This window comes from Takifugu flavidus, chromosome 21 (assembly GCF_003711565.1).
Source record: "Takifugu flavidus isolate HTHZ2018 chromosome 21, ASM371156v2, whole genome shotgun sequence".
Taxonomy (NCBI): Eukaryota; Metazoa; Chordata; class Actinopteri; order Tetraodontiformes; family Tetraodontidae; genus Takifugu; species Takifugu flavidus.
Window position 1 is genome coordinate 5,258,249 of NC_079540.1, and position 20,409 is coordinate 5,278,657.

At 41.9% G+C, this 20,409-nt stretch overlaps 2 protein-coding genes across 3 annotated transcripts in view; both read left to right on the forward strand.

Moving 5' to 3' along the window:
• Positions 1–1,152: 1,152 nt before the first annotated feature.
• Positions 1,153–4,680, forward strand: sh3bgrl3 (SH3 domain binding glutamate-rich protein like 3). Its single transcript, XM_057021606.1, has 3 exons — positions 1,153–1,282; positions 2,817–2,984; positions 3,096–4,680. The coding sequence occupies exons 1-3, from the start codon at positions 1,238–1,240 to the stop codon at positions 3,159–3,161; spliced, it is 279 nt and encodes a 92-aa protein (XP_056877586.1). The 5' UTR covers positions 1,153–1,237; the 3' UTR covers positions 3,162–4,680.
• A 392-nt stretch (positions 4,681–5,072) lies between these two features.
• trappc9 (trafficking protein particle complex subunit 9) overlaps positions 5,073–20,409 on the forward strand; it is an 84,829-nt gene continuing 69,492 nt past the window's right edge. The window contains exons 1-11 of one of the 2 annotated variants that reach the window (XM_057021602.1): positions 5,073–5,149; positions 5,911–6,506; positions 7,377–7,522; positions 7,875–8,000; positions 8,650–8,676; positions 9,501–9,622; positions 10,745–10,870; positions 12,778–12,994; positions 14,850–14,993; positions 17,832–17,958; positions 18,954–19,099. In XM_057021602.1, the coding sequence (XP_056877582.1) occupies positions 5,923–6,506; positions 7,377–7,522; positions 7,875–8,000; positions 8,650–8,676; positions 9,501–9,622; positions 10,745–10,870; positions 12,778–12,994; positions 14,850–14,993; positions 17,832–17,958; positions 18,954–19,099 (1,765 nt within the window). In that variant the 5' untranslated portion in view covers positions 5,073–5,149; positions 5,911–5,922. The remainder of the gene's footprint in view (positions 5,150–5,910; positions 6,507–7,376; positions 7,523–7,874; positions 8,001–8,649; positions 8,677–9,500; positions 9,623–10,744; positions 10,871–12,777; positions 12,995–14,849; positions 14,994–17,831; positions 17,959–18,953; positions 19,100–20,409) is intronic. The other variant, XM_057021603.1, reaches the window with a different exon arrangement.

Here is a 20,409-nt window from a genome sequence, read left to right on the forward strand (position 1 = left end):
TGGTGGGGATCAACATATTTCTGGCCACTTCATCAGAATGTGATACTCAGAATCGACTGATGGCCAATGTCTCCATCTTGTGGCTAAATTTGGGAATAACATGCAGGCTTTGAGTTAATATTTTATTTATCTTTCTAAATTAAAGTATGACGTTTGAGTAGGTTTTCCTCTCAATTCTTGATTCATGTGTGATTTTCTGTATTGTGTGAGAAATCAACATATGGGAGCCTGACACAATTCATATGACATCAGCACTGTCAAACATTGACACCACAATAACCAGAATGTTGTCATTTACCTCCACTGGGAGACAACAGAGATGGTATTTCGATTTTTATGTTGTTTCAAGGTTAACATCTTGCACTGGGGGACCCAGGGTAATTCAGACATCTCCTTGGTTACAAAATGCCCAAAGTCACAAGACTCAATGGTGCACAGAGGGAAGACATTTAAACTTAAAAATCCACGAGTGAACAAAGCAACAATTCCATTCTCCGTTCAGAACTGCTTTTCTAGTGACCAGAATTTCCCCTTTTCTCTGATGCATCCTCCTATAACCTTTGTTCCCAGTGGATCATTTGCTTCTCTTCCTGGTTACAATCTTTTGCTGTCAGGGAAACGACCTCTGTGTCCTGTGACAGACACACTGTCACCTTCCTGTTTTCCCATTTCCCAGCAGATCTATCCCAAAACGTCCTGCTCTGCTCTCAGATGTATTAATGAATAATTGCTGACCCTCTGAACAAATAACTAACTAAATATATAAATTTGATTGTTGATCCTTGGGTGACACCATCACCATTAGCCAAAACCACCCGAATCCATACACAAAGATTTATATTAATAACCACAGCCAGATTGAAATCCAAATTCTTTATCAATAAATCTTTACTTAATTATACAGTTTTGTCACTCCAGCACAAGATATACTCATCCAGATCCATATCACATATGGAAGTTACTCTGCTAAACAAAATCATAATGATCTTAAGAAACAAAATAAATGGTTCAGTCTAAAACCAAATTATTTTATATTTTGATTTTCCACACTCTTAACCAAACTGAGTTGTCTAACAGCTCAACCTATAACCCCTTCACCAAACTTCCCCCATCGGGCTTTTATTTTGAGACTCATATTTCCCACTTCCGCTTCCTGTTTCTCCGTCTGCAACATAACGGAAGCAGAGCAAGCTAGTCGCGAACGGACCTTGAGAGGGAGCGGGAAGTAACTCCGACAATGGGAATCAAACTCTACTACACCACCGTTACCGCCTCACGGGAGGTGAGTCAAACGCTGTTCTCACGGAAAAAAACGTGCGGTCGTTTTCATGGGTCAGTTTCGGCAATAAAATTTGCGGATCACAATGGCTCGCGCCGTAGACACACCCAGCATCCTGTCAGTAATAGCTTCCTCCTGACTAACAGTAATGCTAATTAGCAAGCATTGGTGTTATTTACCTTTTAACACCAGCGTTACTAGACCAGTTTCCGAAAGGACAAAATACAGGCTTTGAGTTCTGGGCCTCAAATGTAACCAAGCATAGGTGTTTCACCACGACAGGTGGTGCACGGTGTAAATACACACGTGTTATATAATCACTAAGAGGGAGCTATTTCCATATAAGAGTCTTGGCTAGCAAGCAGGGTAAAGATGGTAACTATCATAATAATTATGAGTCCTAAACATGCCATAACTCTGATTATCCTTTGATGTAATGACTGGAACATGCTACTCTGCAACAGAACTGAATAAAGTTTCATATTACCCTTTTCTACACCTCAGATTTCCTCAACATATCAGTCTACAGTAGACCTGCAAGAATATTAAGATTAAGATGAACTTTATTCATCCCCATGGGGAAATTGAATTATAGTTCTTCCCCATACTTCCCCATATTCTGATGTGGCTCTGTGATAATGTCCATGTCTATGTTCCCATGTCCATTCAACAGTTACCAAAACCAAACATGACTATTGTTGGGCGAATTAGTTAACTACTTTGACACTTTTAAATAGTGCAAGCTTACTTGCATCCTAGAAGAAGATAGAAGATAAAAACATTGTCGGCATAAGATGAACAACTAATAGTAAACTGTGTTGTGCAAAACATCTGGCATTCATTAGGGGGGAGGAATTCACCCACTGATGGAATGAAGTGCTTTAACTCTCTCTTATGCGGTAACGTTGCTAGGAAACATGCTAATTTGCTGTCGCTTGCAAAGCATGAAGGATGTTTTACATCAGACGCTTTTATCTTTTATTTGTTCCATATTATTTTGGACTGAGCTTCTTGACTGTTTAAGTAAAAGCAAGTGATTAATGATCACTTGAATACACATATTGAAGTGTGTTGTATACAAGTATGTTTTTTTGTCTAAAACTGCAGACATCTTTGCATATGGTTCTGTAATTATTATAAAATGAATAGCCGATACACACAATGCTCCGGCTTTGTGAAATAATTATCAGCAAACTCTAAATGCCAGCTTGTGTTTCTAATTATAGCTGTTCTTAGGTGTGGTTTCTTTTACCAAATGAAAACTCCCAACTTCCCCAGACAGAAATTATTCACCGTCACCATGACTGTTTGTCATCATCCCAGCAGATCACATGTTGCTTCTTAACTCAGCCCCAAATGTGCTCGTCATAAACAGTCTTGGAGGCCGTCCTGAGTTTTGATCCTGACTGTCGTCGTTGCCTTGAATGGAATGATGTAGACTAATAGTGTCCGCTTGTATCTTTGATTAATAAAAGTTTTCTGTGGGGACGCCCGGTTGCAAAATGCAGGATAATGTATGTACGGCGCTCTTTTACAGGTGAAATCTCGACAGGCGGAAATGATGCGTATCCTTGAAAGCAAGAGCATCAAGTACGAGCTGGTGGACATCTCTGTGGGCAGCGAGGTCCGAGATGAAATGAGGAGCAAAGCGGGGGATCCCACAGCAGTGCCCCCCCAGCTGTTCAATGAAGACCAGTACTGCGGGGTGAGGAAAGCAAACGCACAGCAAACAACCAGATGAACCAGTGCTGTTCCAGTATGTGCTCTGTAGGTTTGCTCATCGTGCTGTCATGGTTTGCTCTCTTTCTCTCCACAGAACTATGAAATGTTCTCCGAGGCCGTCGAAGCAGACGCGGTGGAGCAGTTCCTGAAGATGGCATGAGGAGAGCTGCCTTTCATGTTCCATCTTGACCACCTCACCTCACCCTACGTTCTTGTGGAGACTCTTAAACTTCCTCTCTCCACACCACCGGCGGTGTCCACTCACTTTCTAATGCCATCATAAAGAATGCCAAATATCTCCCATTCAGCTAATACAAGACACATTTCTCCCCTCACTGCACCTTTCAACCAAATCATGTTCATGTTATGTACTTTTCTGTTTCTTGCCTTTGAATTCTCTCAGACTTTTCCTCTGTCTGACAGACCATAGTCTTACTGAGTGTTTCTAGTCCAGTAGGAACCGATGGAGCGTCTAATTAGGCTGGCTAATCTCTGTAAAGGCCACATGATCGCTGGAGATTAACCTAATCTACTGGATGACAACATTCTGCCCAGAAGCTTCCAATCCTCTGCAGACCAAACACACAGTCATCACCCAGCCTTAACTACCTTATCCTTTATTTCCTGTAGCCTTCTCATTCCCATGTTTTATGTGACTGCACACTCTCAAAAGCGCACACAAGTAGCAACGACCGCAGCATCCAGAAAACTGTTTTAGTAAAGAGGTACTTCAGCGACAGTCTCTTTGTCGTGCAAAGGCTTTTCTTTTTTTTTCAGGATATTTGTCAGGGGCTCGTGCATGGATATAACCCGCATTATATTAGTATTAATGACCTCAGAAAAGTAAAATACTCAAATTGTCAGGAGCGAACAAAGTTGGCATGATGGGAAACGCTGCTCTGGTAGAATGAGCCGATAAAACACATTTCTTAATGCCACATTTGGTGCCAATACGTTCTGTGTATTTTCCTGATTTTCCTAATTGGCGTGAGCGCTTTCCTGCAGCCGTATGAGTATTTTACTAAGGAGACAAAGAGACTGCCACATTTTGGAAGTGAGCACTTATGGACTGTAGATGACTGAACTAAACACACAGTAATCCTTGGTTTCAACAACGTAGCTCATTTTCTTCCTATTTTAGGTTACAGCTTTGTAAATCCTTCCCTCATGCGGCGATGCAGTGATGGGACTATGCATTATAACCCTTCTAATACAAAAAGTCAAGCTGTGTTTTTTGAACAGACCTCAGTCTTAAGAGTTTTAGGGACCACTCACCACGCGGGAAAAATAAAGGCTTTACTTATTTTGCTATTACCTTTTTTTTTTAATCATCTCAGTTAAAATACGTTGTTCATGTTTGATTTCCCCCAACTTTTATGTGCAATGTCTGTCAGTTTTGACCAATGATTGCTTGGCATAAATATGTCTACACACAATGTTTGTGCACCATTTTGTACATCAGTGGTTGTTAGTGTTTGCTTGTTATTGATGGACATTCACTCAACAATGGTATAGACATTCCGTTGCTTTATCCTTCTCTTTGAGCTCCTGCTTTGCTTTTGGACCATTTCTTCTTGGCCGAAAAAAAGAAAAGAAAATAGGGAATAAAATGCTGCTGTCTTCCAAGAAGATTGTGAAAAGTGATATATGGGTGAAAAACAAATAAATGTTAAAACATATGTCTGCTTTTCTTTATTTTTTTCATCAAAAAGTCTTGAACGTAACTTATTACAACCATTTTCAACCAAGAAGAAAACATAATGTATCAACCTTTAAGTGTGATTTATTTAATGTTTGACAAGTTAATTAAAACAATCTATTAATACGGTGCTTATTTTAATTTAAGTATTTAACATTAAAAGAACTTACACGTATTCGTGCAGTACATTATGTGCTCTTTAGGTGGCGCACTGTCAAAAAAGGTGAGGCGAAGAAGAAATAAAACTGAGGAAAGTGGAAGCGATTCAATGTAATTTTCAAAATAAGATGGAAAACGGTCTTGCTATGATCGCCACACGATTGCGCAAGGTCCTTCTGCCAGCATCAGCTTTTATTTTTTAAACGCTTCACCGGAAGTTCCGTTGTTGTTGACTTGCAGACGTCAGAAGAAGGAAGCTGTGACGTCTGGCAGGTTATGTCCAAGATTAGGTGAGTTCACGTTGCGTTGTGATTAATTTGTGTCAAAGGCAACACCGTAATAAGATGATGATATGAGTAAAAATGGCTTTGGTTTTCGTAGTTTGCGCTGTTACTACGTGACCGATCCTATTAAGCGAGTTTTTGTAGGTGCTAATTGAATGAAGCTAGCTAGCAGAAATATTAGTTGACAGGGACTTAATTCATTGTTGTCGTTTACATATGAAATTCAAAAACTGCACACCATAGAAAGGGTTGTTTTTTACGGTCTTTGTTATTATTTGACCACCTTTCTATCGTTTCAAACGCACCTTTACCTGATATGGCGTGTTGCTAATTATAGCTGAGAAAATAGAAACTGTTGCTTATCTTTCTGCAAAATTTATGATTCTGTCAATATACTACATCAATTTTCAGGTTGTATAAGACGCAGGCTTCTGTCCGTAGTTATTCATTAATTCATATATAAGTTTAGACACAGGGCAACTGACACCATTGCTGCATTGCTTAAAGCTCCATCAACTTATTTTATGCGGCAAGTTTTCTTATCATCTACTCGCAATCGCCTGTCTGTCCGTCTGTCCGTCTGCCTTTTTTAACTTCGTATTTGAGGCTATAAATAGCAAAAACGACGCCCTGCTTACCTAAATTTGTGCCGATGGGTTACGCACCAGTTATGCACCAGTTATGTTCTAAATCTTATTTAGAAACCTAATACTGCAAAATTTTCATTTACTGTGAAGTTTCCCTGATTTGATCTTCTTTTTGTGAAGCCACATGTGAAAATGAGTGTTCCGGACTACATGCAATGTGCTGAGGATCACCAGACGGTCCTGGTGCTGGTCCAGCCGGTTGGCATCGTGCCTGAGGACCAGTTCTTCAAGATTTACAAACGCATCGCCGGCGTCAGTCAGGTCAGCATCCGAGACTCTCAGCGCCTCCTTTACATCCGCTACCGCCACCACTACCTACCAGAGAACAACGAGTGGGGGGACTTTCAGACGCATCGCAAAGTGGTGGGCCTCATCACCATCACCACCTGCAGCACAGCCAAAGACTGGCCTTTGACCTCCGAACGCTTCCACGGCCAGAAAGAAGTGTACAGCTCCACGCTTTATGATTCCCGATTGCTGGTGTTCGGGCTGCAGGGAGAGATCGCAGAGCAACAGCGGACCGATGTGGCCTTCTACCGCAGCTTCGAAGACTGCCCTGATGTGGAGAGAAGAGTGGAGGACTTTGTGGAGTCCATATTTATCGTCCTGGAGTCGAAGCGACTTGACCGAGCTACAGACAAGTCTGGTGACAAAATACCGCTGCTCTGCGTTCCGTTTGAGAAGAAAGATTTTGTGGGTTTGGACACAGATACCAGGTGAGGGTTTTTCCCATTACATTGGTGTTTAAAAAATAAAAATAATTCTTGCGTTTTCCTTTTACCTGCTCAAAAATCTGCCTCCTGATTTTTGATTTTGATTTTTACTTGTCATGTTTTCTTTCTTCAAACTGTCCTGTGAGTTTATTGTTGGGCGTAAAAAGGTGAGATCTTAGACTGATGAGTCTAGTGAACCCGCCCTGATCCCACCAGATTTAGCTGCATCCTCAGAAAAGCTCCCACAGCTCTGTTGTTTTATACATTAACCCCTGTTTCCAAACCAAAGCTCCTCCAAAGGTTTAAGTAAACATTCACAGAAATTATTAAAATTTTCACACCTCCATTTGCTGTATTTTACTCTGAAGGTTTGAATGAAGACTGGCAGAGTGTGTCGTTGGGTGACCATATGATAATAGTCTTAAATTTTGCACAAAATAGTGAGCAGTTCTGGCAGTGCAAAGGAGGAGCTGATAGTTTAGAGTTTTGAAAATCAGGTTGCCCAGTTCCACTCCTGTCTGGACTGGAAAAGTGATCAGTCTCCACAGGATTTCATGTCAAGTTCAAGAATTTCCTGAATTCAAATTCCCTTTGTATCCCTGTGAACTTGTTTCTTCCCAAGTCCTTGTCCCTTTGTATGAGACTACAGGGTAGTGCTGTTTAGTCTGCAACCACCCCTGCTTGTATTCTTCCACCTCCAAATGCTCTTTGTAACTGGCTGATCCACTTTAGGTCTGACCCCCTGCAGACAAAAGGAATAAGAATAACAGATTATTAGAGCAGTGCAATGTTTTGGTGGCCAGAGTAGAGGATAATATTAAAAAAAATACATAATTCTGTTATTTTCTCTCCTTCCCACTCCTTTACTTTCAGGCATTATAAGAAGCGCTGTCAGGGCCGAATGAGGAAGCATGTCGGAGACTTGTGCCTCCAGGCAGGCATGCTGCAGGACGCTCTGGTCCACTACCACATGGCTGTGGAGCTGCTCAGAGGCATCAATGACTTCCTCTGGCTCGGCGGTGAGTCTGGAGTGTTGCTTTATTACCAGTAGAAGACTATAATTCCCAGAAATATATCAAATATATGACCAGCGCACAAGCCGGTGTCGCCCTCTGGCCAGTCCCAAGCCCAGATAAGAGCAGAGCTTTCCATCAGGAAGGGCATCTGGTGTAAAACCTAAGCCAAAACAAATATATGACCCAGAATTACCCTCTTAATGGCCATTTTGACATAATTAGTTAAGCATAGTAGTTTAATCTATCCATCAACAATCCTTGAAATGCAGTAAAATATAAAAAGAGACTATATTTCTTGATTTACAAAGAGAGCATTACTGGAACTATCTTTTGACATTAATTTTTCCCTCTACAGCTGCTTTGGAGGGCTTGTGCTCAGCTTCTGTCATATTCCACTACCCCGAGGGCACAGCCGGGAAGACGGCCGGACGCAAACCGAACATTTCACAGCCTGCAGATGCAGGAAAACGCCATCGACCAGGTGAGGAAATCTTTCTGTAACAATATAAAAATCTATATAAGATCAAGCTCGACGCATTGATAGTTGTTGTGTTGTCATCTGAGAGCAAGCTGGAAGCTCTACACACCTCCAGGTTTCACAACTCGGCTGCTTTATGGGAAATGTTAGTGAGATGCTTCTGCTCATTTCACCGCTGCCTTCTAATTATATCCAGGGTCAATTGTCTGTTCTTTTTGTAACATGATGCGATTTGAACTCTGCCTTGTTTCGAGTATTAACAGTAATGACATGCGTCAGGAAAATAATCAAACTAACTGTTTTATCATTGATTTACAATGATCGTTTTGCATTTTGGGTGATGCATAAATCAACATTTTAACAATGCATTAATATCGATCCAATCAGCTGCAAGTGTTAAATCACCATTAATAATTAGTGATAGTAACTGCTACATTTTCCCGAGCTTTGATTTTGTGGTTATTTCATGCATGTGCTTGAGGCAATTTAAACAAAGAGAATGGAAACAATAACAATAAAAGTGAAGCTTGATGTAACGCATGTCACAAATTTTGAGTTTACAGTTGTCTGGCGCATTGTTGGGACTTCTAACACTGCTAACACTGGGCCTTGTTGTCATGGAGTGAATCTGCATTTTTCTCTCTGTCTGTAGGAGCTCAAGAGGTTCTCATTGATCCAGGTACGGTATTCTAACCAGCGCAGCCCTTGTAGTTGCCAGTATGCTGCCCGCCTGCTCAGACATTTGCTTTTTTGGTTGATGATTCGTGCTGTTTTTTCCTCCTGTTTTGTTGTGTCCCATTTTATTTAAATGTAGATGCTCTTTCTCACAGCTGTCATCAGTGTTATGAGACCTTACAATTCAGGACCAGAACTGGCTTGAGTTGACTTTTATTGATGTCTTTTTAAACCTTTATTACACCCAGCCAGATGATTCGTTGAATTACCAACAGGGGGCAGTCTAAGCGCATAGTTCAATGTTGCTTTCTGACTGGTTCTTGATGTCTCTTCTTACTCTATTTCCCAACAGATGAAGCTTTTTCTGTGCAATTTGGGAATTCACTTTGATAATTTATTGCAACTTGTACAACTTGTCAGCATTATGCTTTCACTCATCCGTCGCTGCGACAGCGTCACACTACAGCTTTAGCCTCAGCCCTGTTAAGCAATGACCCCGTCTCAATTGTTATCATTTGTCCCATTTTGACTGTTTACCAGTTTAACTCATGCTGTTGAACTGGAGAAGACCATAAGATCTTCTCAAACAATTCTAATCCCAGGACACTGTGAAAGGTTGATTTTTCATGTCCTGAAGGTTAGAACTGTTTGCTGATCAGTGTTGCTGATTAAATGAAGTGGAAGTGTCCAGGGCTTTAAGTGAGCTGTGGATTCAGACTCTCTCCCTTACTGTCTTTTTTTAACCTTTCCTGTTGTGGCCAAAAAGTTGGACTCATCTTGTGGCCTCTCCTCATCTCATCACTTATTTTCCTTCCCTTTTGAGTACAGGCGCTCTCACAGCCAACGGCATTAGTGCTGACACCAGCACGGAGATTGGACGAGCGAAGAATTGCCTAAGCTCTGAGGACATTATTGAGAAATACAAAGAGGCCATCTCCTACTATGGAAAGGTAATCAACTATGGTAAACCAGTGCCAGTCTTAGGTTAATAATACCTTAAAGATGTTTTTATTCTAGTTTGAATTGATTTTTTTCAACACGTGTAATAATGTCTGACATGTCTGGAAATGTTTCATATAAGTCTATATTCCCATTATAAAAACAGATTCAAATATCCAGCCTGATAAACAGTTTGCATTGTGAGCGCTGAGATATTTAGGAGCTACATGATGTCAGACTGCTGCAACCATCAATTTGGCCACTGCCATGAATAATATATTAGTAATAAGAAACAGCTAGTGGAGAAGTCTTGCAAGGGTGGGAATGAGAATTTTAAATTGTGTGTTAATAATGAAATGTGAGCCTTTTTCCCGGTTTAGCAAGTCATGTGTCTCACTAGGGGGCAGTATTTGATAGGGTACAGGGGAGTAGGTGGTTACGGTATCGTTGGAGGAGAAGCAGAGCAAGGGCTGACAACCTTTGAATGCTACGCGAGGAGAGGAAATCCATTAGATGAAACAGTGTCATGTTTTTAAATTTCAGCACAGCACAACGTTTACTTTGCATCTGTGCAGCGGCACCCAAATATGCTTCTGCTCGTGACAACAACACTCAGGCCAGGGAATAATGGCAACGTCTCTAGAGCTTAGGGACAGGTGAATGGGCTTATTCTGCTCTGGGTTTATTCAGAAGCAACCCCACGCCTTATCGTCATTATTCTAATTGCCTTTTTTATGCTGACCTCACTCCCTTTTTTTCCTACCTAACTAGTTCATTCAGAATTAAATTACATCTCAGCACATGGCTGTTCAAATATTAATTGAATTTTAATAAGTAGACAATGAGCGTAGAAGTGGAGGGAAGTTGAGGAAAGGTGAGATAACACACACACACACACACATGCGTTGTGTGATGTTTTTCAGTAGTAAAGTGTGTGGGCATGTCTGAGAAATGAGCAACAGGGGAGTCCTGCATGCACACTTGTCTATCACTGTATTTCTCCAGCGAATGATGAGCTTGGATGTATTTTAATGAAAAAAAAGAGAAAAAAACCCAACCATTCCTTTTGATTGCTGCAGTTTGCAGGTGTCTAAGAGGCAATGACCACAGCACCTCTCTTTATTGTGTCTCAGTATAAGAATGCAGGAGTCATTGAGCTGGAAGCCTGTGTGAAAGCTGTGCGCGTGCTGGCCATTCAGAAGCGGGCCAGAGAGGCTTCGGAGTTCCTGCAGAACGCCGTCTACATCAACCTGGGACAGGTACACCATCACACTCTCCGTGTTTGGTCATTCCCCTTGCTGTGACATCTGACCTGAGGGCTGCTGTAGGACAGATCCTGAAAGTCCATCACGATAGAGAGATCTTGGGACACATGGAGCGTCACAGCTTGCAGCATATGAGGCTGCAGAGCTGCCAACTGCTCAGAATGTCCACACTGACCTCTGTCTGCTGCAAAAAAGCCTGTCTTAGGCATTGGGCTAGGAAGAAGGTGAGAAGAAGCAAGTTCTGGTCTGATGAATCACTTGCCTCTTCTTGTGGCCAGCTGTGCATATGGCCATCACTTAGCTAAGGAGGCGATCGCACCAGATTGGAGAGCTGGCAGAGGAAACGTGAGGCTCAGTGCCATCTTCTCCTGGACGATTGGCTCCTGCTGTTCATGTGATATTACTTTGACACACACCAGCTCACAAAGCATCGTCGGAGACCACTTTCAGACCGATATAATTGTATTCGTGATTGGTTTGAAGACGGGCACAGCCAGGGTTGACAGCTCGTCTTTTTTGTCAGGTCGGCTACGTTTTGGTGGCGTACACAAGTGCTTATAACATGCATATACCTCAATGTACATTTAGTAAGTACTTGAAAAGATTAGATTAGATTAGATTAGATTCAACTTTATTGTCATTACACATGTCACAAGTACAAGGCAACGAAATGCAGTTAGCATCTAACCAGAAGTGCTTAAGTAGCGAATAAAACTGTGATGGGTATATACAATATATACACACAATGATATATGTTTATGATATCAATCTATATGTTTGTATTTACAGAGTTCACAGATATGTAAAGGATATGTAAAAGTCTTTGCAACCAAGATAAATATATATACAGGCTGTAACTATGGTGCTGAAGTATGGAAAGCAGTGCAAGTAACCGGATGTGGGTAGTGCAAATAACAGATGTAAATAGTGCAAATAACAGATGTAAATAGTGCAATTATTGTAACAGATGTAGTCAGTGCAAATAGCGTGAATGTACAATCAGTCAGTCCAGACGGGGTTATTGTGCCTGAAGGGAGGTAAAGTGCGAGGGGTCAGAGTTCAGCAGGGAGACAGCAGTGGGGAAGAAGCTGTTTCTGAACCTGCTGGTTTTTGTCCGGAGGCTCCTGTAGCGCCTCCCAGAGGGCATGAGGGTAAACAGTCCATGCGCTGGGTGACAGGAGTCTTTAGAGATCTTCTTGGCCCTCCTGTGACAGCGCCTCCTGTATATGTCCTCGATGGAAGGAAGAGAAGCTCCAGCTCCAAGCTTGCTGCTATTTGAAAGCACAACCTTTCTCATTATAAAAATCAAACACACTACTCATTATAATGCCTTTGGCTTGAAGTTGCTGTGAAATATGTGTGTATTTGTCTGCATATATATGCATTGATTGAAATTTGCTGTGTTTAATATTCACTGTGCTGACTGTTATTTGTGAGCCAAGTTGTCCCACAGGGGCAGTGAAGCTTTGGTTGCGTATTTAGCGGCATGTCTCTGCCCAGTCCAAAGAACAAATTCTATTTACATGGTTAAAGTTGCCCTCTGGACATTTTAAAGTTATGTAAAATCATCTGTTATGAATAATAATTATAGTTTTAATCTTTACTTTGCACATTAAAGTTAACTTTCTTGAAAGAATTCAGAAAGGCCCTTTGTCTTTTCTGCTAATTAAACACGATAATTTTTTGGGTGGGGGGAGTTTAATGAGCAATTGATTTCACACAGACAATAAAATAACATTGTAACTTTTTGTCGCTGGAACTATCAATGAATCCTGCTTGTTAATCCATCTGTCTCATGCAGATGGATGTAAAAGATTTAGAGCTGTTGCTTTGCACGGCGGAGATCAGTGGCCCGTGTTTAACAAGTCATAATAACACAGATGTTTTCTCTACGACTGCAGCTGTCTGAGGAGGAGAAGATTCAGCGCTACAGCATCCTCTCCGAGCTCTACGAGCTGATCGGTTTCCGTCGCAAGTCGGCGTTCTTCAAGCGCGTTGCAGCCATGCAGTGTGTTGCTCCCACCATCCCGGAGCCCGGCTGGAGGGCCTGCTACAAGCTGCTGCTGGAGACGTTGCCTGGATACAGCCTGTCGCTCGATCCCAAAGACTTTAGCAAAGGTAAACTTTGATGCCTGGAGATTGAAGCTCTGTGATCAAGACATTGGTGTCCTCCAGTGTTGAAATATTCAGGCAAAACTTTGACTGAGAGGCAGGTTTAGAAAGAAAAAAGCCGCATTACGAGTCAGCGGTGTAAACACATTTGAAACAGATTAAGGAAATAAGTAGCGCTGCTTTATCCTGACCTCCGGCTCCGCTGTCTTTTTATGAGTGCTCCTTTCAGTCCTTCACCCAACGCCGATGATCCACATCTGAGACTTGACCTGTGCTTTTGTACACACTCTTGAAAGTGTCCCGGTTATGGAGACTGTTGACCTTTGCTCATTGTAGCCACTCAATGGTGAGTATTACAGAGCAGAACAGTCCAGGGACGTCCTTGTTCTGGTTTTAAGGGAAGCATTCTGTCAAGTTTGCTGTTTATTTCTGGCAAGGGTCAGTGTTGAAAACAAAAAAGCCTTCCAGTGTTTTTACCTCAGCCAAGAGTGTATTCAATGCATCATTAACAATGAAGGCAGTAAGCACCAGGGTCCTCATTATTCCTGCCCTTCATTGACAGTAGATTAGATTGATTTAAAAATTCTTAAAGTTTCCATAAGTAAGAGCTATGTTTAGGCCATAGAGACAAGTAACAAGAGAACATTATTTGGAATTGAGCTTTAACAATTTATGTCTTGCCAATGGGGAAAAAAAGATGACTGTTGTCCATTTTCAGCTTCAGAGACTAACAAAAAGCTGTGGATGCAAGTTAAAGTGATTAAAGATGTCGGAGTCAGTGGTGCGTTCCTCTATGACTGCTGTGACCTGAGATACAGCAGAGCAACAGCTTGTTGTCTGCTTCCAGAAATGGATCACCTGTTCATTTATTCTTCCTCACACATCCTGTAGCACCGTTATCCTCCATCCTCGTGCCGTCATATCAAATTAAACAACAGTTTAAAGAATTTCCCAAAATCATTTGACAATTCGACAAATGGAGTCATTGTTGCAGTCAAGAAAGAGGGACTTTCTCAGAAAATGTTCTTTTCTTTAAATTTCAGTCCTCCAGATAACAGCTAGTTTTGGCAGACAGGTTGAAGCCCACTATTTTTAGACTGCTTAGTGGGCACATTTTCACAGAAAGAGCCTAGGAAAAAATTGACTTTACAGTTTGTTCAGATGGCACAAGAAGTCAGGATGACTAACACCCTTGCAGAATTCTGCTGATAAATGAAAACCAGCGCAGGCATGATTTGACAATATTGGAGAGGGTTTTTCTGTAAACGCTGAGGAAACATCCGTATTTAGAGGGTATCATCGCCTCCCCTCCCACTCACCCCACAGCCTCGGCAGCAAATCTTTCCCATCCTCTTCTTTCCCACTTTGTTAGTCAATATTTGGAAGCAGGGAGTGGAGCCGGGGATCGAGCAGGGGGCTGAAGGCCTTATGTAACAGTTGGTGCGAGGCTAGAACGCTATTAAGATATCTTGTGGAGCTCTGCAGAGCAAATAATGCAGGCTAAATGAGCGCCAAGCTGGAGTGAAAGTAATAGATTGCAGTGGAGATAAAACAATTTGGAGAGGCGGCTTCAAATAAAGCGAGTTTGATCTCTTTATGTGAGGTGATCTCTGGTTAAGAAGGCTGCACAGAGACTCCTGGAAGTTTTGTCAGAGTTTATTTTCAGCCCTGCAAGCGTTATTTGGATTTTGGAGCATAATGAATATGTCAGGATCTGTGAATGTTCACTCCTACTTATTAACAATCTTTAACTTTCGTGATTTATATGTGATGCCTTTGTCATCGATGAAGTGATTCCGAATGTCTGCCCTCATCTGGTGTGACGACTTGTGAAAGTGACCTTCACCTCTCTGGCTTCCAGGTACCCACCGAGGCTGGGCGGCCGTACAAGTTCGCCTCCTCCACGAGCTTGTTTACGCCTCTCGTCGCATGGGCAACCCGGGCCTGTCTGTTCGCCACCTGTCCTTCCTACTGCAGACCATGTTGGACTTCCTGTCTGATCAAGGTCAGCGGCGCGCTCGTATTACACTTGTTCAACCCAGCTTTGAAAACAGACCAATATACAGCACCACTCTCTTTGTCGATGTGGAATTATTTTTATACTTAATTGTATTCTTTGTAGCTCAAAGCCGGTATTCTGTTGTCAGGCATGCAACATTGTGCTCTGACCATAAATCCTGTGCAGCCAGGTTTTTTTTTTTTGCTTTAAAAGCAGTGAGCCAGACGGTCCACTGGCTACAAAATAGAAGCCGGCATAATCCCTGGTTGCTTTAAAGCTTGAGAAAAGGAAGAAGGGAGAGGAGGAAGATGAGGAATGAAAAAGAGGAAGTAAACCAATAATATAAACCACTGAATGTGAACAAATTGAGCTGCTTATGAAAAGTGTTTAGAGAAACACACATGCTGGAATCACCTTCTGTACAGCCTTCTATGCTTTACCAAGTAAAGTAATTAGTGCCTGCCTTACTGAAAACAATGACTTTATAATGGGGGTTCGTTCTTCGTGGAACTTTATGGCAGAGAAGGTTAAGTGCTGCAGTTTGAACGCCCTCCTTTTGCTGTCTGCACGCCCCACCAGCAGTGGGAGGCTTTTGATAGGCCCCTTTACTGGTGTATCCCTGTCCCCATCAGCTGTCGCCTACTGGCTGGACATGACATGATGGTGGAGAAGAAAATGAAAAGGTTTTTGACCCGGTTCTGCTTTGAGCCCCGGCCTGCAGCTAAGTTCTTGTGAAATCCATTTGAGTCTACCTTCTATGAGACATATGGAATCTTTACACGTTGTACAAGCTCAGCATTTAATAGACTTACTTCACTTCCTACAACATGGTTTTATTGATGTTACTGTTTTAATGATTTATGCTTCACCTTCACCAGGTTTTGTTCATCGCTTGGTATTTCTTTTGAAATACCATCAGAAATTTGAATAATTCATGCCCTGTTGCATCTTTTCTTATGTCTTTCAGTCGCTCTGTTAGAAATTACCATCACAGTCGGGTGTGTTATAGAGGGGTTGGAAGCTGGAGTCAACTCATTCCAGTTGCATCTATGAAAGAAGAGCAAAAAGAACAGCCCGTTTAAATGTCTGTGCGTCCTTAAACCTGATGTTTTATGGATTTTTTTTTTATCAAATGGTTCAAATCTTTGATAGTGATTGGTGCTGCCACACTCAAAGCAATTCCAAATTACAGTAATTGTCTCATTCTTTAGTCTGAGACTCTGAAACAAAGAACCACTGTGTAAAACTGTGTTTCTGTATTCACATTTGATTGGCAAATACTTTCCAAAAAAGCTTCCCAAAAATTGTGTGTTTGCTTTGTGATCCTCTGCCTGTTCTTAAAAAAGTACAAGATGTGGGTCAGTTGTCATCGTGTTGGGTTACAAGAGAACAATCAGAGCCCACACAAACATCCTGTTGGGCTGATTTTTTTCAGCAGAAAACACTGAAGAACAGTAAAATTCGATGTGCATGTCTCGCTGCAACAAAGAAGATGCGCAAAAGGCATTACTGCAACTTGTAGAGAATAAAGCAGAAGATGGTGAACCTTGGTTGCCCTTTGTAATTCCCCACAGCAGTTTTCCTGCACAGAGCAGCTCAGAAACCTGCTATAAACAACTACTCAATTGAGATTTCCTTTTTAATCAGTCTTGGCACATTGAGGCGTGATAATATTGCCACACACGAAAGTTGCTGTCGGTGTACCGGAGTCTTCTCATTATGTTTTCTTTTTTCATCTTTCATTCAGAGATGGAATGTCTTTCACAATAGGCTGCTGAAAGCGCAGCATTAATGAAGTGGTTGTCAGAAAAGATTAACTTTCTTGATGAAATCTGACGCAAAAGCTCCAGAGTTTGTCCGTCTCTCTTGCAAAGTCATAATGAATTCAGCCAAATATCACCTGTCTTGGTTTCGCAGATGAGATCTCCCAAGCCAAAGTTCTTTTCCAGAAACAGGACAATGTCACGTCTGTGTCTTCTTTCAACACACAACCAGTCAGATTTTGGTCCTGCTTTGTCCCCCAAAAGGACAGCTGCTGCGATCACTTAGACAATTGAGTCTGTCATCAATCACAAAAGCTTTGAGGCGGAAGGACAGTTTTTAGCTATTAATTTGTCGCTACTTCATTTTGTCCCCTTCTCCATTCTGTTCAAGCTCATTTTGCTGCTTTTACATCAGCAATGTTAGCATCCTGGCTACTCCTAATAGCTTGGCTAATATCCAGAGTGCTAAGAATTTTGATTAAGTTAAAAAGTTCTGGTCCAGTTGGGGCAATAATGGCTTTGAGTGGGTGTGAATAGCATTAATATTTCACCAGAAGTACAGTCAACAGCCATGTCAAATGTGTCTTACATTTGTGTGTTCATATAGGTACAGCCTGGAACATACTTAATTAATGTATAAAAAAAGCAAGAGCCAGATAAACTGCATGTTAACATTAATTTATAGATCGTTATGTTATCTTTCCCGGTATAGTGTCCTCTTCTTGATGGCCACTGCAACTTGAGTAGATAAAGAACATTGCACGGCTGAATGAGCAGTAATGTTCCCTTTAGAAGGTATTATTGGTACAATAAAACTCACAATCCCACTCAAAGGCCGGGGCTGTAACTGCTGAGACAGACACTCCTCGCAGGCCATTAACGTCTGGATAATTCACATCACACACAAACCTTAAATCTCTACAAAGGAATCGCACTTCTGTTGATGAGCAGACCATTAAAGGGGAACGATATCGTGTCATAATCATTGTTCCCTGATATTTAGATAATTGTTTCTATAGATTTGTGAATGTACTGCGGCCACCATTGATCGTTCTGCTGTTATACGCTCCCACAATTGCAGAGAAGAAAGAGGTGACCCAGAGTCTGGAGAACTACACCTCCAAGTGTCCAGGTGGAATGGAGGTCATCACCCTTCCTGATGGCCTGAAGCTCCCTCCAGTGCCCTTTACAAAGCTCCCCATTGTGCGGTAAGACACTGCCAGAGAGTCAGCCTTAATGCATTTTGTCACGTTGCGTTTAAATGCCAGAAAACTGACAGGTGGCGACCACTTCACAAGGTATGAATAATGAAAAAACACGGGATGTGTAATTAGTGCTTTTACTCTTAATTGCTTTAGAATCAAGCCAGCTCCATTATTTCAATTTTAGTGCATTTTAAAAAATAATTTCTCCCAATTATCTAATCAGGTCAGTGGAGAGTGTATTTAATTTTCCAAGAGACAAATGGGATAAATGTTCAGCATTAACTTGTTACTCGGAAATGTTCCAGGTTGCCAGCATTCATTCATATTGCATTATTATATTTAAAATTAAATTTGTTTGAGATTTTAGGAGAAAACTGTTTAATTAGCTACAGTTTTCTTGCCGTGATGGATTGGGGGCTTAATTAATGGTATTATTGTGTTGTACAACAACAATATGACACTTGATCACCTGGGGAGAGTAATATGTCAATGGGGTTAAACGGCAATTTAATTCCTTGGGTACAAGGCTCCAGTCAGAATTTAATTTGCTGCTGAGTTGCCATCTGTATCGGCCCCCAGGATCTACTTGAATCATCTCTACATTTATCTAAAATATTAATGAATTCCGAAAACTCTGCATCTATCATGGGTTTAGTAGCCAGTGTCAAAGGAGCTGAGACGAGACACAACAGCAGCCTAATGATCTCTGCCTTTTTAGCTGCGTGAACAACGTTTGCAGCAATTAATCATGTCGCACGTCTCATCACGTCCCTTGTCCAAGTCTGGATAAATGAGCGACAGTCGTGATGAGGCACAAGTGTGTCAACATTTTAAATCGAGCCAGATTTGTCCTCAAGTAGTGCACAGTAACATTAAACATTCACTCTGCTCCTCTTGACTAACGTCTGCAAGGTTGACCTTTAAAATCCAGCACGGCTGAGCTTGGATTTGTTTTAAGTTCAGGTGAAGTCGAAACTTGTCTGCTCACTCGTTTCTAGATCAGTGAAGCTCCTCAACCTGCCCGTCAGTCTGCGTCCTCACAAAGTGAAAGGCCTGCTCGGACAGAACATGTCCACCGCCAGCCCCTTCATCTACTCCCCAATTATCATGCACAACAGAGGAGAGGAGCGCTGTAAGAAAATAGGTAAGTGCATCAGCAGTCCTGCTGCGACCTTGAACACGCTCTGCTCATCCTGACCTCCAGCATGTTATTCTCCAATTGCGTATTTGGATATTTGCACCACGAGAATGAAATAACCGAGGTTTAAAAGCATCGTGCATCTAAATTACGGTGTTGTTGTTCCTAAATGTGCTCATCAACAATATCTTGCTGCAGAAACTTTCCTCTGCGTTGTTTTTTGACCTTGGGGCGTGTGCGTGCGCAATGATTTGGAGGGCAAGAGCAAAGCTGTGATGGAAAACTTTTTGTATCCTCCACAAATGTGACCCCCGTCCTCTTCAATTCCTCCAGAAATTCCTGAGGTTTGCTTTTATGGTATGTGCACAAAAAGGTTTCCTCAGCTGCTTCATCTTATTTACTCGTGTTCTGATCAGCAAGCTTTACTTATGACAAAAAAAACTGTCTGTGTAATCATCTAAAATATTGTTTCTTGAACCTACATGGTGATGCAGTTGGAGACATTTAACCACGCACATTTAGTAGAATATTACATTTTGGTTTAAGCTGATATCAAAACAGATTTAATACACTGTTGTCATGGGAAGGTGCTGAGGCCCTGACCTCCACTCGCAGAAATCACCGTGAGGGCGAGTGTTAGTGAGTGTTAGTGTGCACAATAAAGGACGGGGGGGCTAAGTGACTGAACAAGTGACGCTTCACTGAAGAAATTGCAAAATCTTTAATGTTATTAGGAGATCTGCTATTACTTCTGATCTGCTAAGTCTGTGGCGAGCTGCCACTGACGACAGTAAGCTAAGGCAGGCCTCCAATATCGGGCTGCGGAGTTGTCCTTTACACTATATTAGAAATGCATCGGTGTTATTTTAAGGGTGGGGGTGTTACTTGATTGACTGTATACGGATGCAATCTTCTGTACATTGTTGCGTCTGGCTGTACAGGCAGCATGCAAGGGTGCAGTATGCTGTGCTTTTGTAGGAACCTTGGAGGAAACATTATGCAGGGACCAGTACCTCGTATTATTTTTAGAGAAACGTCTCCGCGTCTTCTGCTCATCAAAGAGTCACACCGGGGACGGCGACGGCTGCGGTGGCAGCTACATATTTTCATCAACCGGCTCACGGTCCATCGACATATCATCTTGTGTAATTATCTCTGTCAGGTTCTTCCTTTGAATCCGTCGCTGGCGCAGACCTGCCTGTCCGAGTTATTCCAGACTGAAAGGAATGACCTAAAACATGTCGGCGTGATGGGATTTAAATCACCGTCGCCACTCTAGAACATCTCAGAGTTCATGTCAAACTTATGAAATCGGT